General features: G+C 46.8%; 1 protein-coding gene across 2 annotated transcripts in view; it reads left to right on the forward strand.

The window, feature by feature from the left end:
• SLC22A23 (solute carrier family 22 member 23) overlaps nt 1-13,838 on the forward strand; it is a 181,943-nt gene that overhangs the window by 142,689 nt on the left and 25,416 nt on the right. For both annotated transcript variants that reach the window (XM_049655095.1, XM_049655096.1), the window contains exon 5: nt 9,241-9,368. In XM_049655095.1, coding sequence (XP_049511052.1) covers nt 9,241-9,368 — 128 coding nt within the window. The remainder of the gene's footprint in view (nt 1-9,240; nt 9,369-13,838) is intronic.

Raw genomic sequence — 13,838 nt, forward strand, 5'->3', positions numbered from 1 at the left:
AGGTGCCAATAAAATTCCAGTTAGAAGCAGGTGCCGCATAAACCCTCTGTTGCTTCTGCCTACTTCTCTCCTCCAGTTGTTTTCCAACATCACAGTTTTTTTAGTGTGATTTGCAAAAATGCCTGCCAAATTAATTCCCCCTGTAGCATTATGTTTTGAATGCCCTGGGTGCCTTATACTTTCTGTGGCCTCATAATTGCTTACATGGATAAATTAGTAAAAGGAGCTGGAGAAAGAGAATATAAAGAGGGAGAATGTGGAAAAAATCAACCCAGGTACACTCAAGGCTACAGAATCCTTTTAGGTGAATTCCAAGCATTCATCTGTTTAGAACGTGAGCTGAAGGATGTTTTCAATTTATCACAACTGTTAAGTATTCCGGGGTTGCTTATTTAAAAGGCTAGCTCTAAAGACATTTTAGTTACTGACTTCATTCTGCTTGGCAAAAACCTAAAGCAGTGTTAGAATTTGTACAGTGCATTGCCCTGATCAGTATCTTTTTTAACTTTCAGAAGAAGGCAACAGTCACCATTAGCCCCATGAAATAAATCTAGAGAATGTTGGTGCCTGGTAAGGCCTTGGTGTCATTCCATACCCCCCACTCCATTCTGTAGATACAGGGAAACTGAGGTCTGGAGGGTGATGTGACTTTCCCAAGGTCACAAAGCTAGTATATAAACACAGGGTTCCTGATGTATTTCCTCTATAATTTTTCTGTAACAGAAGAATTATGGCTCTTAGGTGGATACCATTTTGGAAAACATTAGAGACACAAAGTTCTGAGTTTATTTGACAGATAATTAAGTGGAAAGGCCATGTAATTATGAAAGAATTATATTCTACAAAGAGATTTATATGAAGAGTTTATTTGTCTCAGGAAAACTTTGGGGTTTAACCATCCTAAAAGCCAATTTTTATTTGATTTCATGATACTCATCCCTTCTTACTTAATTACTAAGTTTAACTCAAATCATGATTTAAAGTTTTGTTTAAAAAGAGCTCATTTATATTCACTTGCTATCCCCTGAATTGAACTGACTTAATTTTATATATATACATACATATATGTACCTATGTACACACATGTGTATGCATACATACATATACACATGTGCATATGTATATACATGTGTGTACATATGTATATATGTGTGTGTATAAATATATATCAGACAGAACTAAAGTTTTAAAAAAATCCAAGTGAAAGCTTGTTTACAGGAACCAAGCTTATATTATTATAAGAGCTTTGGACCAGAAACTTAAGATATTCTCCCAATTTGTAACTCATTCAATTCTAGACTTTGATTTTATTTTTTTTAATTTTGAGAACCTTTTCAGGATTTTATGTGATAACTTGGTGATAATCTGAAGTACCAACAGCTACAATTACCTCTAAATCAGAAGTACCCTTAGTACAGTCTGAGATTTTTTTTTTTCACATACACATTCAGGGAAACTTGACTTCTACAAAGCCTTTCATGACCCTTGTGTCCTTCCCTCTACATTGGATGGCCTACCTGCTGTAAGCTTTTACCTGTAAGGTGTCTGTTAAATGACATGTTTTTCTCTGCTGGCAGGTTGATCATGCCCCGTATATATTTATTCCATGAATGATGTAATGTTGTACTTGACAGTGTGAAGACATACCTCTCCACGTGTATCGCCCTAAAATTAATACTTGAAGATAAAATTAATAAGAGTATTAGCTGTTAATCTTAGTAACCTCTGTCCTATATTTCCTTTATGAATAAATATTCTAGGACAGTAATTTAAAGAGTATAGACATGCTTTTAATGTAGGGAATTGCCAAGTTGGCATCTCATCAGAGCTGGTGTTAAATGTATTAGGAAGAAGACAGCCTAGATAGTATACTTGTCTGTGTCAGGTTCTCCAATTGGGTAGAAGAAATATGTGGTTTTATCTTTAAATGTGAAAGAAAAATACTGACTTCGTAGTATTAGGAAAGGATCACAGTATTGAGTTTTAATTACTGATTCTACTGAGTGACTACACAGGTTACAAAGACCAACGTGCGAAAACAGGTCAATGAATGTAAATCAGATGGGCTTATGACTTAGCCAAATAACAGAGAAAGCAGGAATGAAGGCAAAGATAGGAAAGTGTATCAGAAACAACACATGACTGTTAAATCATAGAGTCTTGTGGTCTGAAAAGCATGTGGTGAATTGGGGTTGCTGGAGAAGCAGATAGGGTTCTCCTTGTCTGAATTGCACACAGACACACAGCTTTGAAGAACAACCACCTCATAGTATCAATTAGGCAAACACAGAAAATTTATCCGCCTATGATGACATGGTAATATCAGTTGTGACGCTATTGGGAAAATAAGGTTTATGAAAATAAATTTTCCATATACCTCTTTAAGAGTTAACACTTTAGGGGCACCTGGGTGGCTCAGTCAGTTGAGCATCTGACTTCGGCTCATGAGTTTGGGCTCTGTGCTGACAGCTCAGAGCCTGAAGCCTGCTTCAGATTCTGTGTCTCCCTCTCTCTCTCTCTGCCCCTCCCCTGCTCAAGCTCTGTCTCTCTCTCTCTCAAAAATAAATAAACATTACAAAAATTTTTTTAAAGAGTCAACACTTCATTGTAGCTATTTGGTGGGCATCTTTCTTTTAAAAGTTTTTTTTAATGTTTATTTATTTTTGGGACAAAGAACACGAGTTGGGGAGGGGCAGAGAGACAGAGAGGGAGACACAGAATCTGAAACAGGCTCTAGGCTCTGAGCTGTCAGCACAGAGCCCGACACAGGGCTTGAACTCATGGACCGCGAGATCGTGACGTGAGCCAAAGTCGGACACTTAACCGACTGAGCCACCCAGGCGCTCCTGTAGGCATCTTTCTAAAATAGATTTTCCTGGTTTTGAAGCAATGTGGTAAACAGCATGACATGCAGAAAATTACACTGATCTAGAGGTCTAAAGATCAAGTTCAAGGTCTGACCCTACCACTGATGTTACCCTTTTCCCCCAGGAGGGCATGGCAGGGGCTCAGCCCATGTGCTTGCCCTGAGGAGCTGGATTAAGTGCAAATGAGAGACACCCCCCTCAGACTCTGCGGTTTATTTTTGTAACTTTGCCTTTTCTTGGTGGGTGATGAGAGGGTTTGCGTCATGGCACTAGGCACATCTGTGTTATGGTGGGATGAGCCTTCACTGCACCTTGATCAAGGTTGGAACATCTGTGTTTTCCCATGTTGGCTGCTGTCCTGCTGTCTTTCCCAAGCCGGTGTGCACCCTCTGCCCCTTGGCCTGGGGCTGTCTAGACCACGGTTGTCTGAACGGGAGCCTCAGAGTTCTTTGAGGAAAGTCTGTGTTTCAGTGGATGTCCTCTGAAAGCTGCAGGTGATTGAGTCAAAGACCCTTTTCACTTGACTGCTGATTCTTGGCTTTTTGTGGAATAATTGAGGCCACAGGGTGAGTGACCTATAGAACGGTGGTTCTGTCATGTTCCAAGTACATGCTGGAAAATGATGCTGCTCACCTTGTTCTGATGTTGGACCAGCCTTGTGTCAGGTGCCCTCAGCCCACAAGTAGGAAGTTAGTGTAGGTCATATCTAGGACCTGGAGATAGAAACCACTATGCACACATCTGAGGGTGATGCTCTCTGCACCACTGATGCAGTCTGGCAGGAAGGGAATTTTTGAGGGTGAAACTCGCATTTTTCACTGAAAGTGGGGGCAATGCAATACAGCAGAAGAAACACCAAGATCTATCAGTGTACAAGTGCCCAGAGTATGATTGGAAGGATTCGCCCCCACCAGGCAGGTGTATTTGCCCCTGGAGGGGAGGACGACGGGAGGGCGGAGGCCTTCTCGAGGGCACCAGGATTGGGGGAAGGGTTCCAGGAGGGCTGGAATGCTTTAATTTTTTAAGTAGAGAATGGATTTATCTGTGATTTGCTTAATGCAAAATGAATTTCGTAGCCCAAGCCTTTGATCCAGTCTCCCCAGCTGTAGTTCGGTGGATGGTGGCCTGCCTATCACTGCCAGGAGGCCATCAGGAGAGCCAGACAGGGCGCTGCCTGTGTCATTCAGGCAGGCACTCGGCAGGTGCCCCGCACCCCCCTCATCATCCATGTGCAGCTCCACCCTCGCCTGTCCCAAATTCTGAAGTGCCCAGCCCCCATCCCATCTTCAGCTACTCAGCATCAGATATTTGATGCTTCTGCAGTGAAATGTTTGTGCATTCATGAGGAGCTGTGCCTGAGACTCAGAATGCTCGTATCCATTAGGTCTGGTTCTGCCTCTGGTGAGGTCAGGCCAGTTCAGGCTTCATGGCCAAGTGAATTAAATCAGTAAGGTTTTTGGATTTCAGAACCTTTGGGATTCTGAAATTGTGACTGAAGAATCAGGGACCTTCTAACCATCCTGATGTAGCTCGGAGAAGGCCTCAGAACAATCCATCATTTGCCTTGGGGCGAAAGGCCCATCAGACCTGTGATCTTCAGCAGAGGGAGGAGATGTCTGCCTGACAGGGTCCTCCATCCGCCCTTACTGTGCTCTTTGCTCACTTCCTTTGCAGGGTTTAAGACCAGAGCAGGTCGAGTGGAGACTTCAGATTTGCCTACATCCTTCTTGCAGAAGCCCTGGGGTTCATTGAACCACCTGGCTTGGAGCGATCCCAACCTCTCTAGTCATGGGTTCAAATTCACCTCTGTCACTTACCAGCTGTGCAAGCTGGACCATGTGCCTGTACTTTCTTTGCCTCAGTGTCCCCATCTGTAAAAGAGGAATAATAATAATAATAATAATAATAACAATAATAATAATAATACCTCATACTGAGCTTGAAAGAATTAAATGCTTGCAGCTTTTGAAACTTCCTGCTCTGCTCCTGGGGGTTGAGGCAAGCCATTTGCTCCGTGGACACTTCCTTCTTCCGGAGGCACGGCCTCCTCCAGCAGCCATCTGCAAAGCTATCTCCCAGAGAAGCCACTGTGGCTTTTCTGCCAGGTTACCTTTCGTGGTAGCAGAAGTCACTCTCACGGCCACTTTCTCACCATATCTACACAGGAGGGGACACCAGGCAGACGTGGCCACCCACTGCCTGCTGTGATCTTTTATTTTTGTTGAAAATGATCAATTTCTCTAAGGTTCAGCTGCATTCCTTCCAGGTCCTGGGCTGTCAGCCGGCTTTTTAATTTGCATGGTGTTATTACATTATGTACTTGTCAGGAGAGATTTCATTAAATTCCCATAACGTGGCCACACTACATGTTATCCAAACTAAAAAGCCATCTCTGGGCTTTCTCAGAGGCCGATGGGCCAACAAGTTCTTTATGACTTTGCAGTAAATTTAAATATGTGGAGGGCATCACAAAACTTCATTATTCCATGCATGTGCGCATCGGGCTTGTGGATTTCTGGAACACCTGAGGAAGCATCACTAGAACGGTACCTCCTGAGCTGCTGTCACCTAAACACCATCTGGGCATGTGGAGTATGTTTCCTTGCCGCAGCCACTGAGGTTAAGGATGTGGGCTCCTGAGTCAGACTGCCTGGATTCTGATCAAGCTCTGCCACTTAACTAAAGGTCTGGACTTTCTGTGCCTGATTGTCCTTATCTGTGAAATGGGGGTAGTATTACTCTACCCCATCACAAGCTTGACAGAGCTTAGTATGTGGGAAACATGCAGAAGGGTGCCTGGTGGTCATAAATCTAGCCCTAGGGAAGGTGATTTGCAGTGCCATTTGCCATTGGCAGCAGGGTTGGGTGGCTAATGGGAGCCGGCCCATGTTCTCATGCTCAAGTCTCCCCAGAGAGCACTGCTTCTTCACTGCAGGTCCTTCTGGTCAGACGGCCGCCACTCATGAGATTCCAGGGCGCTCAGGAGCCTCTGCTGCCTGGGTCCTGCCACTCTCCCTCTCCTCTCTCTTCTCACCTCACCCCCAACATTCCGTTTTACCAGCTTGCAGCCCCACCCCTCACCAGACACATGCTGTTTCACATCCTGCACCTCTTCTTGGGGTCCTGTCCCCACACCCCTCCCACAGCCATGCTGTAGTACCTGCCCGTCTCCCTAAGGAGCCCAAGCACAGTGCTGCCCAACAGTCTTCCCTGCACCTCCTTTCTACAAGTGCTCACTCTTCTTGGCCCCAGTTGTGTCCCATACTGCACAGGCTTCTCTCCAAATCACTTATAAATCGTGTGTGTGTGTGTGTATGTGTGTGTGTGTGTGTGTGTGTGTGTGTGTGTGTTTACTTATTTACTTTGTCCATCTACCTGTTTATTTACAGAGATCTCCTTGTACAGGACTCTGACGTTGTGGTCAGGGATACATCCATTTGGGATGATCAACACATGTTAGAAAAAAATACTTTGGTGACTGAATGGGTGTTTGAGCTCCAGAACAGGCCCACACCCACCTCTTAAATGCAAAGATCATGCCATGCATTTGCAAAGGTACTGTCCTTGAAGCCTCTTCCACAAGCTTTGCAAGTCTCAAAGATTCTCCAGGAAGAATCTTCCTCATTGTCATTTCTCGTAAAGGGTATTTAATTATTCTTAGCCATTTTTAGTTACCCAAAGTCTGTTGTCCTCAGGCACAATTTGGGTGAGACAAAACAAGTGATAGAGGGTGACAGGGGCAGCCAGCCGGGTGGGGCAGCATCCCTGAGACCCATGAGCCTCTGCATCGCCAGACTGCACATGACTCCTTCCCCATGGGACTGTGGTCTCTGGGGAAAAAAACCTCTTCTCCTGAAGGGCAAGGGCTCTGTGGGTCCTGGTAAGAGGTGAGCAGCTGTCCTCACTGGAGTTTAATGCCTAGACTGATGGGATTTCAGTAACAAAAATGTTGGCTTTTTATGTGTAATGCAGGGCTTTACCTTGAAGACAAAATGGCATCAAATAGACATCACTTTGTATTTTCCCAGAACTGTCACCTGCCTCCCATTCAGGGATCAAAACTGTTCACAGTAAGCATCTCCCTACAGTTCTCCACAACTAGCCCTACCCTGTTGGCAAAACTTTAGGGTAAATCGAGGCCAAGGACCTCAGCGTGCTGGGGACATGCAAACCTTGTGTTCTGGTGGATGACGCTCCTTGCTTGTTTACTGGCCCTGTGCCTGTAGCCCTGGGCACCTGGGGATCGGCCTCGGGGTAGAGGTGAGCTGTGCTCCTCCCCACTGCTGCCTCCTGTGCTCTGGGCCCTATTCCTCTCTCATCATGCTTGTTTATGGTCTTGATTTTCAAATTCCACTCCCTGCTGTAGAGTTCCATAAACATTGGATATAAATTATTTTCAATTATTTTAAAAGAACTCTAAGCTTTCTCATGTTGTATACCATATTTTACACTTCAGAGACCACCTGCAAAACCACCATGTTGTCAGAGTAATACATTAGCTGGTGTCCTGGGATGCCTTTTAACAAGATTCTCCCAAAGTGGCGAAGCATATTTGGACCACCTGCAAACGTGCCCATGTGAGAAAGGCGGCAGCTGTGTGCTGGTGTTGGCGATGGGGCCTGTGCGCTGCCCCCCACCCTGAACGGCACACCATGGTCCACGCAGCCCCCTGGTCCCACGCTGAGGCCACAGCCATGCGGAGCCGAAGAGGCCCTGCACTGTCGCTGTGCCCAGTAGTCAAGTGCCATGACAGGTGTCCCGCCACGTTGGGGGCTGTCGTGTGGGGCATCCGGAAATGGGGGTGCTTCTTGGTTGGCCTGAGGCTCTCTATCCAGCCTCCCCAGCGTTGTTTATAGAAGCACCTTGATCAACACACAGGTCCCCACCATCACCCGCCGTGGGGCCGGCCACTCAGAATGGCCTGTGCAAGGAGTGCTCTCTACCCAAATCAGGACCTAAAATCTACAGTCAGGAGCAGCTTAACCCACTTCTCAGAGCTCAATAACTTGATCAGACAGATTAGAGGACGCAGAAAATGAGCTTGATTTAATAGTTGTGTTTGGGATCCTGCATGAAGAAATGGAAGATTTACAATCCAGCTTCTGGATTACTTTAATTAGAGACTCTCCAGAGCTAGTATGGCCAGCATGGAGCAGTTACAATAGTAACGTCTCAGCAGCATTCGCCATGACTCCTTGATACTGTGTAACTGAAGTAAAGTATGGTGATAGCTGGAGCCCTGGCCTGATTTCTAGCTTTTGCTTTTCTCCCAATTAGGGGGGCCACCTCCCCTATAATAAAGGTCTAAGGGAACATAGGGAACCCCTGTTCCTGCATGTGCTGTCTGTGGCCGCTTCCGCATATGGCAGAGTTGAGAAATTATCACAGAGACCTCGTCGTGTGCAAAGTCTAGAATATTGACTTTCACCTTGTACAGAAAAAGCGAGCTGACCCTGCTCCAAATAGGCACATGGTTCTGTTTGGCTGACTTGTAAATGTCGTCATAAAAGGAAACTTAGAAAGTGCTTTGATAATAAAACACTAGTGGTTTTTTTTTTTATTATTATTGGGATCCTCACAAGATTTCAGACTAAGAACAAACAAGGAATCTGTTGCTAATAAAACTTGAAAACTGCTGTCTTGCAGCATTATCTCAGAGCAGTGTGGCATGTAGTTAGCAGCAAGATGAAAATAATTCTATAGGCAAGTCCTGTGAAATGTTCGAAAACTGAAAATAACTGTCCAGTTGCTCGTGCCGGGCATTTTTTAAACTTAAAATAATTCTATTAATGTTTGTTTTCATGACAACATATAACAAAAGCAGCCCTTCAACAAACTGCTTAAATATGCTTTAGAAACACATAGTTATTTGGAAGAGTTTACACTGATTTCTTGATATAATTGGTAGGATGTTATTCCTATGTGCCACATTTTAAAAATCGTAAGCTTTATACTTTTTTTAACTTTATTTTTGAGAGAGAGAGAAAGAGAGAGAGAGACCCTATGAGTGGGTGGGGCAGAGAGAGAGGAAGAGAATCACAAGCAGGCTCCACGCCATCAGCACAGAGCCTGATGCGGGGTTCGAACCTGTGAAACGGTGAGATCGTGACCCAAGCCGAAACCAAGAGTCAGACTCTTAACTGACTCAGCCACCCAGGCACCCCAGCTTTATACTTTCTCAAAAAAACAATTAGACACCGTCTACTGCTATGGTTTGGCTCAGGAGAGTCCTGAGCATTCACTGGCCTTCACTGCACGTGGGTAGGAATGAACACCGCCCACCTGTGAAGCTTCCAGGCTCAGGACAGAAGCTGTTCTTCTGGATGCCCTGCAGAGTTGAAGACATTCACCAGTTCCCTTTGTCTCTTTGAAGGATATTCCCCGAGTCCCTCCGGTGGCTGATGGCTACCCAGCAGTTTGAGTCTGCAAAGAAGCTGATCTTGCACTTCACACAGAAGAACTGCATGAACCCTGAGAGTGACATCAAAGGTGTGATGCCCGGTGAGTACTGCTCACATCAACCCTGCAGCCCCACCCAGGTGGGGAGAGGTGCCTCCCATGCTGGACCAGGAGTCATCACTCTCCTACCAAGCAGCTTCCTTAGCTGTTTGTCTGCAGCCAAACTAGGAATGTGGGTGAATTGAAATTCTCTCCACCTTCCTTTGGAGAGAATTGAATTCTCTCCTGATTGAGTCTAACACACTGTGGCACCCCACATAGCCTCTCCAGACCCAGAAGTGAGGCCTGAGCCTAATATGCACCCACCTGTCAAGGAATATTTGGGAGGGGGACAACCTGAGTCTGGAACACAGCCTTGCCTGCCAGCCAGGTTTATATACCAGCAGAGTCCTGGCTGGGGGTAGGACTTGTCTGTACTGTCTCTGTTTTCCCTAGCATGATCTTCATAGATGCCATTGTTGGTTTCTGTCGTGACCTGTTTGTTGGGCATCCGAAGCAGTGGAAAAGTGAAGTATTTTAATATAGCAGTTCAGATCCATAGAATTTGTCTGTGCCAGGAGCATCACCACAAGCTAGATCGGGGCTTTCAGGCTGGGGATCCTATATTAAGTATCACCAGGACATCATTAAAATCCATATTCTTGGGCCCCTCCCTGGTACCCAGAGATTCTATCCAGTAGATTTGGAATAAGCTCTGAGAAGCTGCATTTTTAATAAGCACCAGAAGAAATTCTGAGGTACATGGCACACAGACCTTTTGAAAGTCCTGATAAAACCAGTCCCAAGCTCTGACCCACTGCAACAACCTGACAACCTGGTGTAGACAGAACTGTTGTTATAAATTTCCCAGGAAAATAATCTGCAGGCTCTAAGACAGAACATGCACATCCCCCTCTGCATGATCTGAAATTCTGTCCAACAGATATTTTTGAAACACCTGCTGTGTATCAGGCATCAGGCACTGTTCTAGAACAGAGAAGGAAACAGGCAAAGCCTGGCTTTCGTGGAGCTTACCAGCAAGCAGGGGAAGGCATGCAGTGAACAATTAAGTGTATAATACATCAGGAGGAATGAATGCTGTCAGAAAAATCCAGAGTAGAGAGATAGAGGGTGGTAGTGAGGGGTCACAGTCAGATGCTCAGGGGGAGCCCGGCTCCAAGGTAACAGGTAAGCAGAGACCTAAGTGCAGGAGGAGAATGGACGTCTCCATTCACAACAGGAAAGGAACACAGGAAATCTGAATCACACTGGCTAGGAAGGGCTTCTGGAATCATCTATTCCATGGTTCTTAGGCTTTTCATTAGACTCCTGATTCAGGTCTGGGGTTCATGGTCAATAAAAGTCCCCCAGATGCTGCTGCTTAACCAGGTGGCATCCTTGCCTTGGCCTGTACCTATGACCTGGCAGATGGGGACAGCAAGGCTAGGCAGCCTCCACCTATAGGACAGGCTTGATCTGCCAGGCACTTCAGCACAGGCAGAAGAGTTCAGGAAGCCTGTAACCCTTGCATTACTGGATTGAGGAAGGACATGAACCAGGTCTGCTTTACATGAAGAGTACTGAGTGCTGGTGCTTTGCAGAGGGACATCTGTGGTCCCTTTTTATCCAGTGGCAATGATAATAAACAGAATAACATTTACATAGTGCTTGTATGTCAGTCACTTTTCCAAATGATTTGCAAATACCAACTTCTATTTAATATAGAATCTAAGTGCTTCACATATATTAACTTCTATTTCTTCACAATAGTCCTCTGAGAGAGGTACTAAAATTATCCAGAATTGCAGATGAGGAAACTGAGGCACAGAGAGGTTAAGCATCTTGCTGAAAGTCAGACTAGTAAGTAATTGAGCTGGGACTTGAACCTGGGAAGTCCAAGAGAGGCAGCTTCACTGTGCTGCTTCTGAGAGATCAGGGGGAGCTGAGAGACAGAGATACTACTGTAACTATGGAGAAGAATGAGAATTGGTTTCATTTCCCCTTTGGGGCCATGTTTGCTCATTTTGGAATGTCCAGCCATCTTCCCAAACTTCTCTGGGCCACATTCATTAGCAGGTTCATGTTCTTAAGTCTTACAGTATAATTTGTTTCTGGCATTTCCCTAATTAAATCACCACAATCCACTTCTTTCCGGTTAAAATATTGTCTGGGAAAAGCTTGTTTTCTCAATACTAATTACACTGATTCATTTTCCTCCTATTTTTGGCAAGTGGTATTCCATCTTTTTGCCTGTCTTTGCTTATGAGTTCTGCTGCTGTCCCAGCAGGAGGCGGGGGGAGAGGTAGCTTGATGCATGTGACTTTCCCCCTCTTGTGAGGGTTATCACTGCATTCACTCCCAGGGGACACATGTTTCCCCTCTGCCTCTGGAGTTCTGCTCACTCCCAGCTGTCAAATGCGTTGAAGCCAGTGCTGGGGGAAGGTAGGTGAAGTCTGCTTCATCTGAATCGGCCACTTCCAACTTTCTTAGGCTGGCTTGTTTTTCTGCTTGGAATCTTTTTCCCATCACCTCATCTCGTCCACCTGCCAGTACCTGTCCCTTACTGGAACTCACATTAATGAGTCTTCTTCTCTCTGACCTCACTGCCCCTCCCCTCACATCACCTGCTCAGAAATCCCTCAGCAGTCTCCAGGGGCCTTCCAGCTAGATCCCTAAGACCTTCACTGAAGTTGCTCAGAGACCCTGTGTCACCTCTGCCTGCCTCTCCAAGGCGCTGCAGCCTGCATTAGGCTCTCAGAATACACCGAATGCCTCCCCACTGCAGGGCCGTCCCCACACTGGGTCCTCCTGCTACCCCATCTATACTGTGGTCAGCTCCTCAGGGATGAGGTCAGCCCTCCAGTTAGGTGTTTTCCCCCATCATTCACGTGCAGCTGTAGCTGACCAGTTTCTGTGGCTCCTTGTTGGGGCCGATCACCCTGCCATGGACAAGAGCTGGCATGGCAGCCTGGGTGTGCAAGGCTGGGCTCCCTTGCATCCTGGCACCAGCAGCAGACCTGACACGAAGCAGGCTTGCCCTGAATGTCTACTGAACAATTGAATCGAGGCCTCCTGCAGTCCGGGAGGGGGCAGGGCAGTTTCACATGGGAATCGGCCATGGCTGCCGGACACGTCACCTCTGGGTAGATGAGAGTCTCAGGCCTGGATGCATATGGGGGTTGGGGTGGGGGCAATGCTCATGCCCCTGCCAGCACATCCTTTTGCATTCATGCTAGAAGAAAACCTGACGTTCCAGAATTGTCCATGCCCTTTCCTCTTTTAAAGCCATCTTGGTTTATCTTTGAACATGTCAGCTTTCCCCAGCAGAGCTGAATTTAGGTAGATAAGCGGATGTGCCTCCTGAGTGTCATGGTCAGTGTCATTCCTGCAAACATTAGTGTCACAGAAAGCGACCAGGAACTGGCATCTGTCCTCACGTCCTAATTCCCAAGACTTTCAGCGTCCTCTCAAGAGTCCGAGTGCTGCTGGCCCCAGCTGTGGCCTGTAGACTGCAGCCCACCGTGAGAAGACATCTTGGAGTCAGACCTGTGCTCAGCCCCTGGCAATAGTAACGGTAACACAGGCAGTCATTGGGCAGTGACTCTGCAGGCATGGGTGACACTCTCCACCAGCATTTGATTCTCACCAGAGTCTTAATGAGGTCAGTCGTCACATCATCCCTGCTTGACATATGGGGATGTGGGGCCCAGAGAGGCTAAGTGTTGGGGAGCACTGCTTCTTGCTGCTGATGTGGCTCCATGTGGAAAGAGCAAGCCCCGTGCAGGGAGTGGGTGTCCTCTGTTCTCATGCATCAGGCCCTCTCTGGGAAGCACCCCCCCCGGAGAAGCCCGCCTGGCCCAGCATTGCCGGATGGGAGGGTGAGTCCCAGCATGAGGCTTGGAGTCTGCCCTTACTGCCCCCTCTGTCTTGTCCAGATGGACAAGTTCGGAAACTGAGGTGAGAAGAGGGTCTGTGAATTACTCCTCAGAGTCCCCAGGTTAGGTAACTTGCCCAAAGCCACACCACTAGAGAGTGATGACACCAAGGTCAGCCCAGGCAGGCTGACCCCAGCGCCCTGATCCTAACCTGAGTGGTTACAGAAAATTTCTCCTCCGGGCTTCAGGCCAGCTGCAGTCACGTGCACAGAGAGGGAGTCGCAGAGGTCAGCACTGCTGGGTCACTTGTCAAAACTTTGGGTAGATTTTGAAGAGAGAGCTGTGTGAGGTGACTTCGCTAAGGTCCGTATAGTCGCTCTCATCTGCTTGCTTCTGAAGCACTTACCCAAATGGCCAAGTGCCATCATTTCTAAATCCACACCTGAGGACTGAGGGGCTGTGTGGGGGAGACAATGGGCGCCTTCTCTACTTCTGAGCTTGGGCCTGGGCCTCAGAGCCACTGCCTTGGAGCTTTTAGTGCATGCCATTGACAATGGCTGTGATGGGGGTGGGGGACTGCTATGCTGCTCTTCCTCTTCCTCCTCCTCCTCCCACTGCTCCTCCTTCTCCTGCCGTTCCTCCTCCCCCTGCTCTTCCT

Source organism: Panthera uncia, assembly GCF_023721935.1.
Source record: "Panthera uncia isolate 11264 chromosome B2 unlocalized genomic scaffold, Puncia_PCG_1.0 HiC_scaffold_25, whole genome shotgun sequence".
NCBI lineage: Eukaryota > Metazoa > Chordata > Mammalia > Carnivora > Felidae > Panthera > Panthera uncia.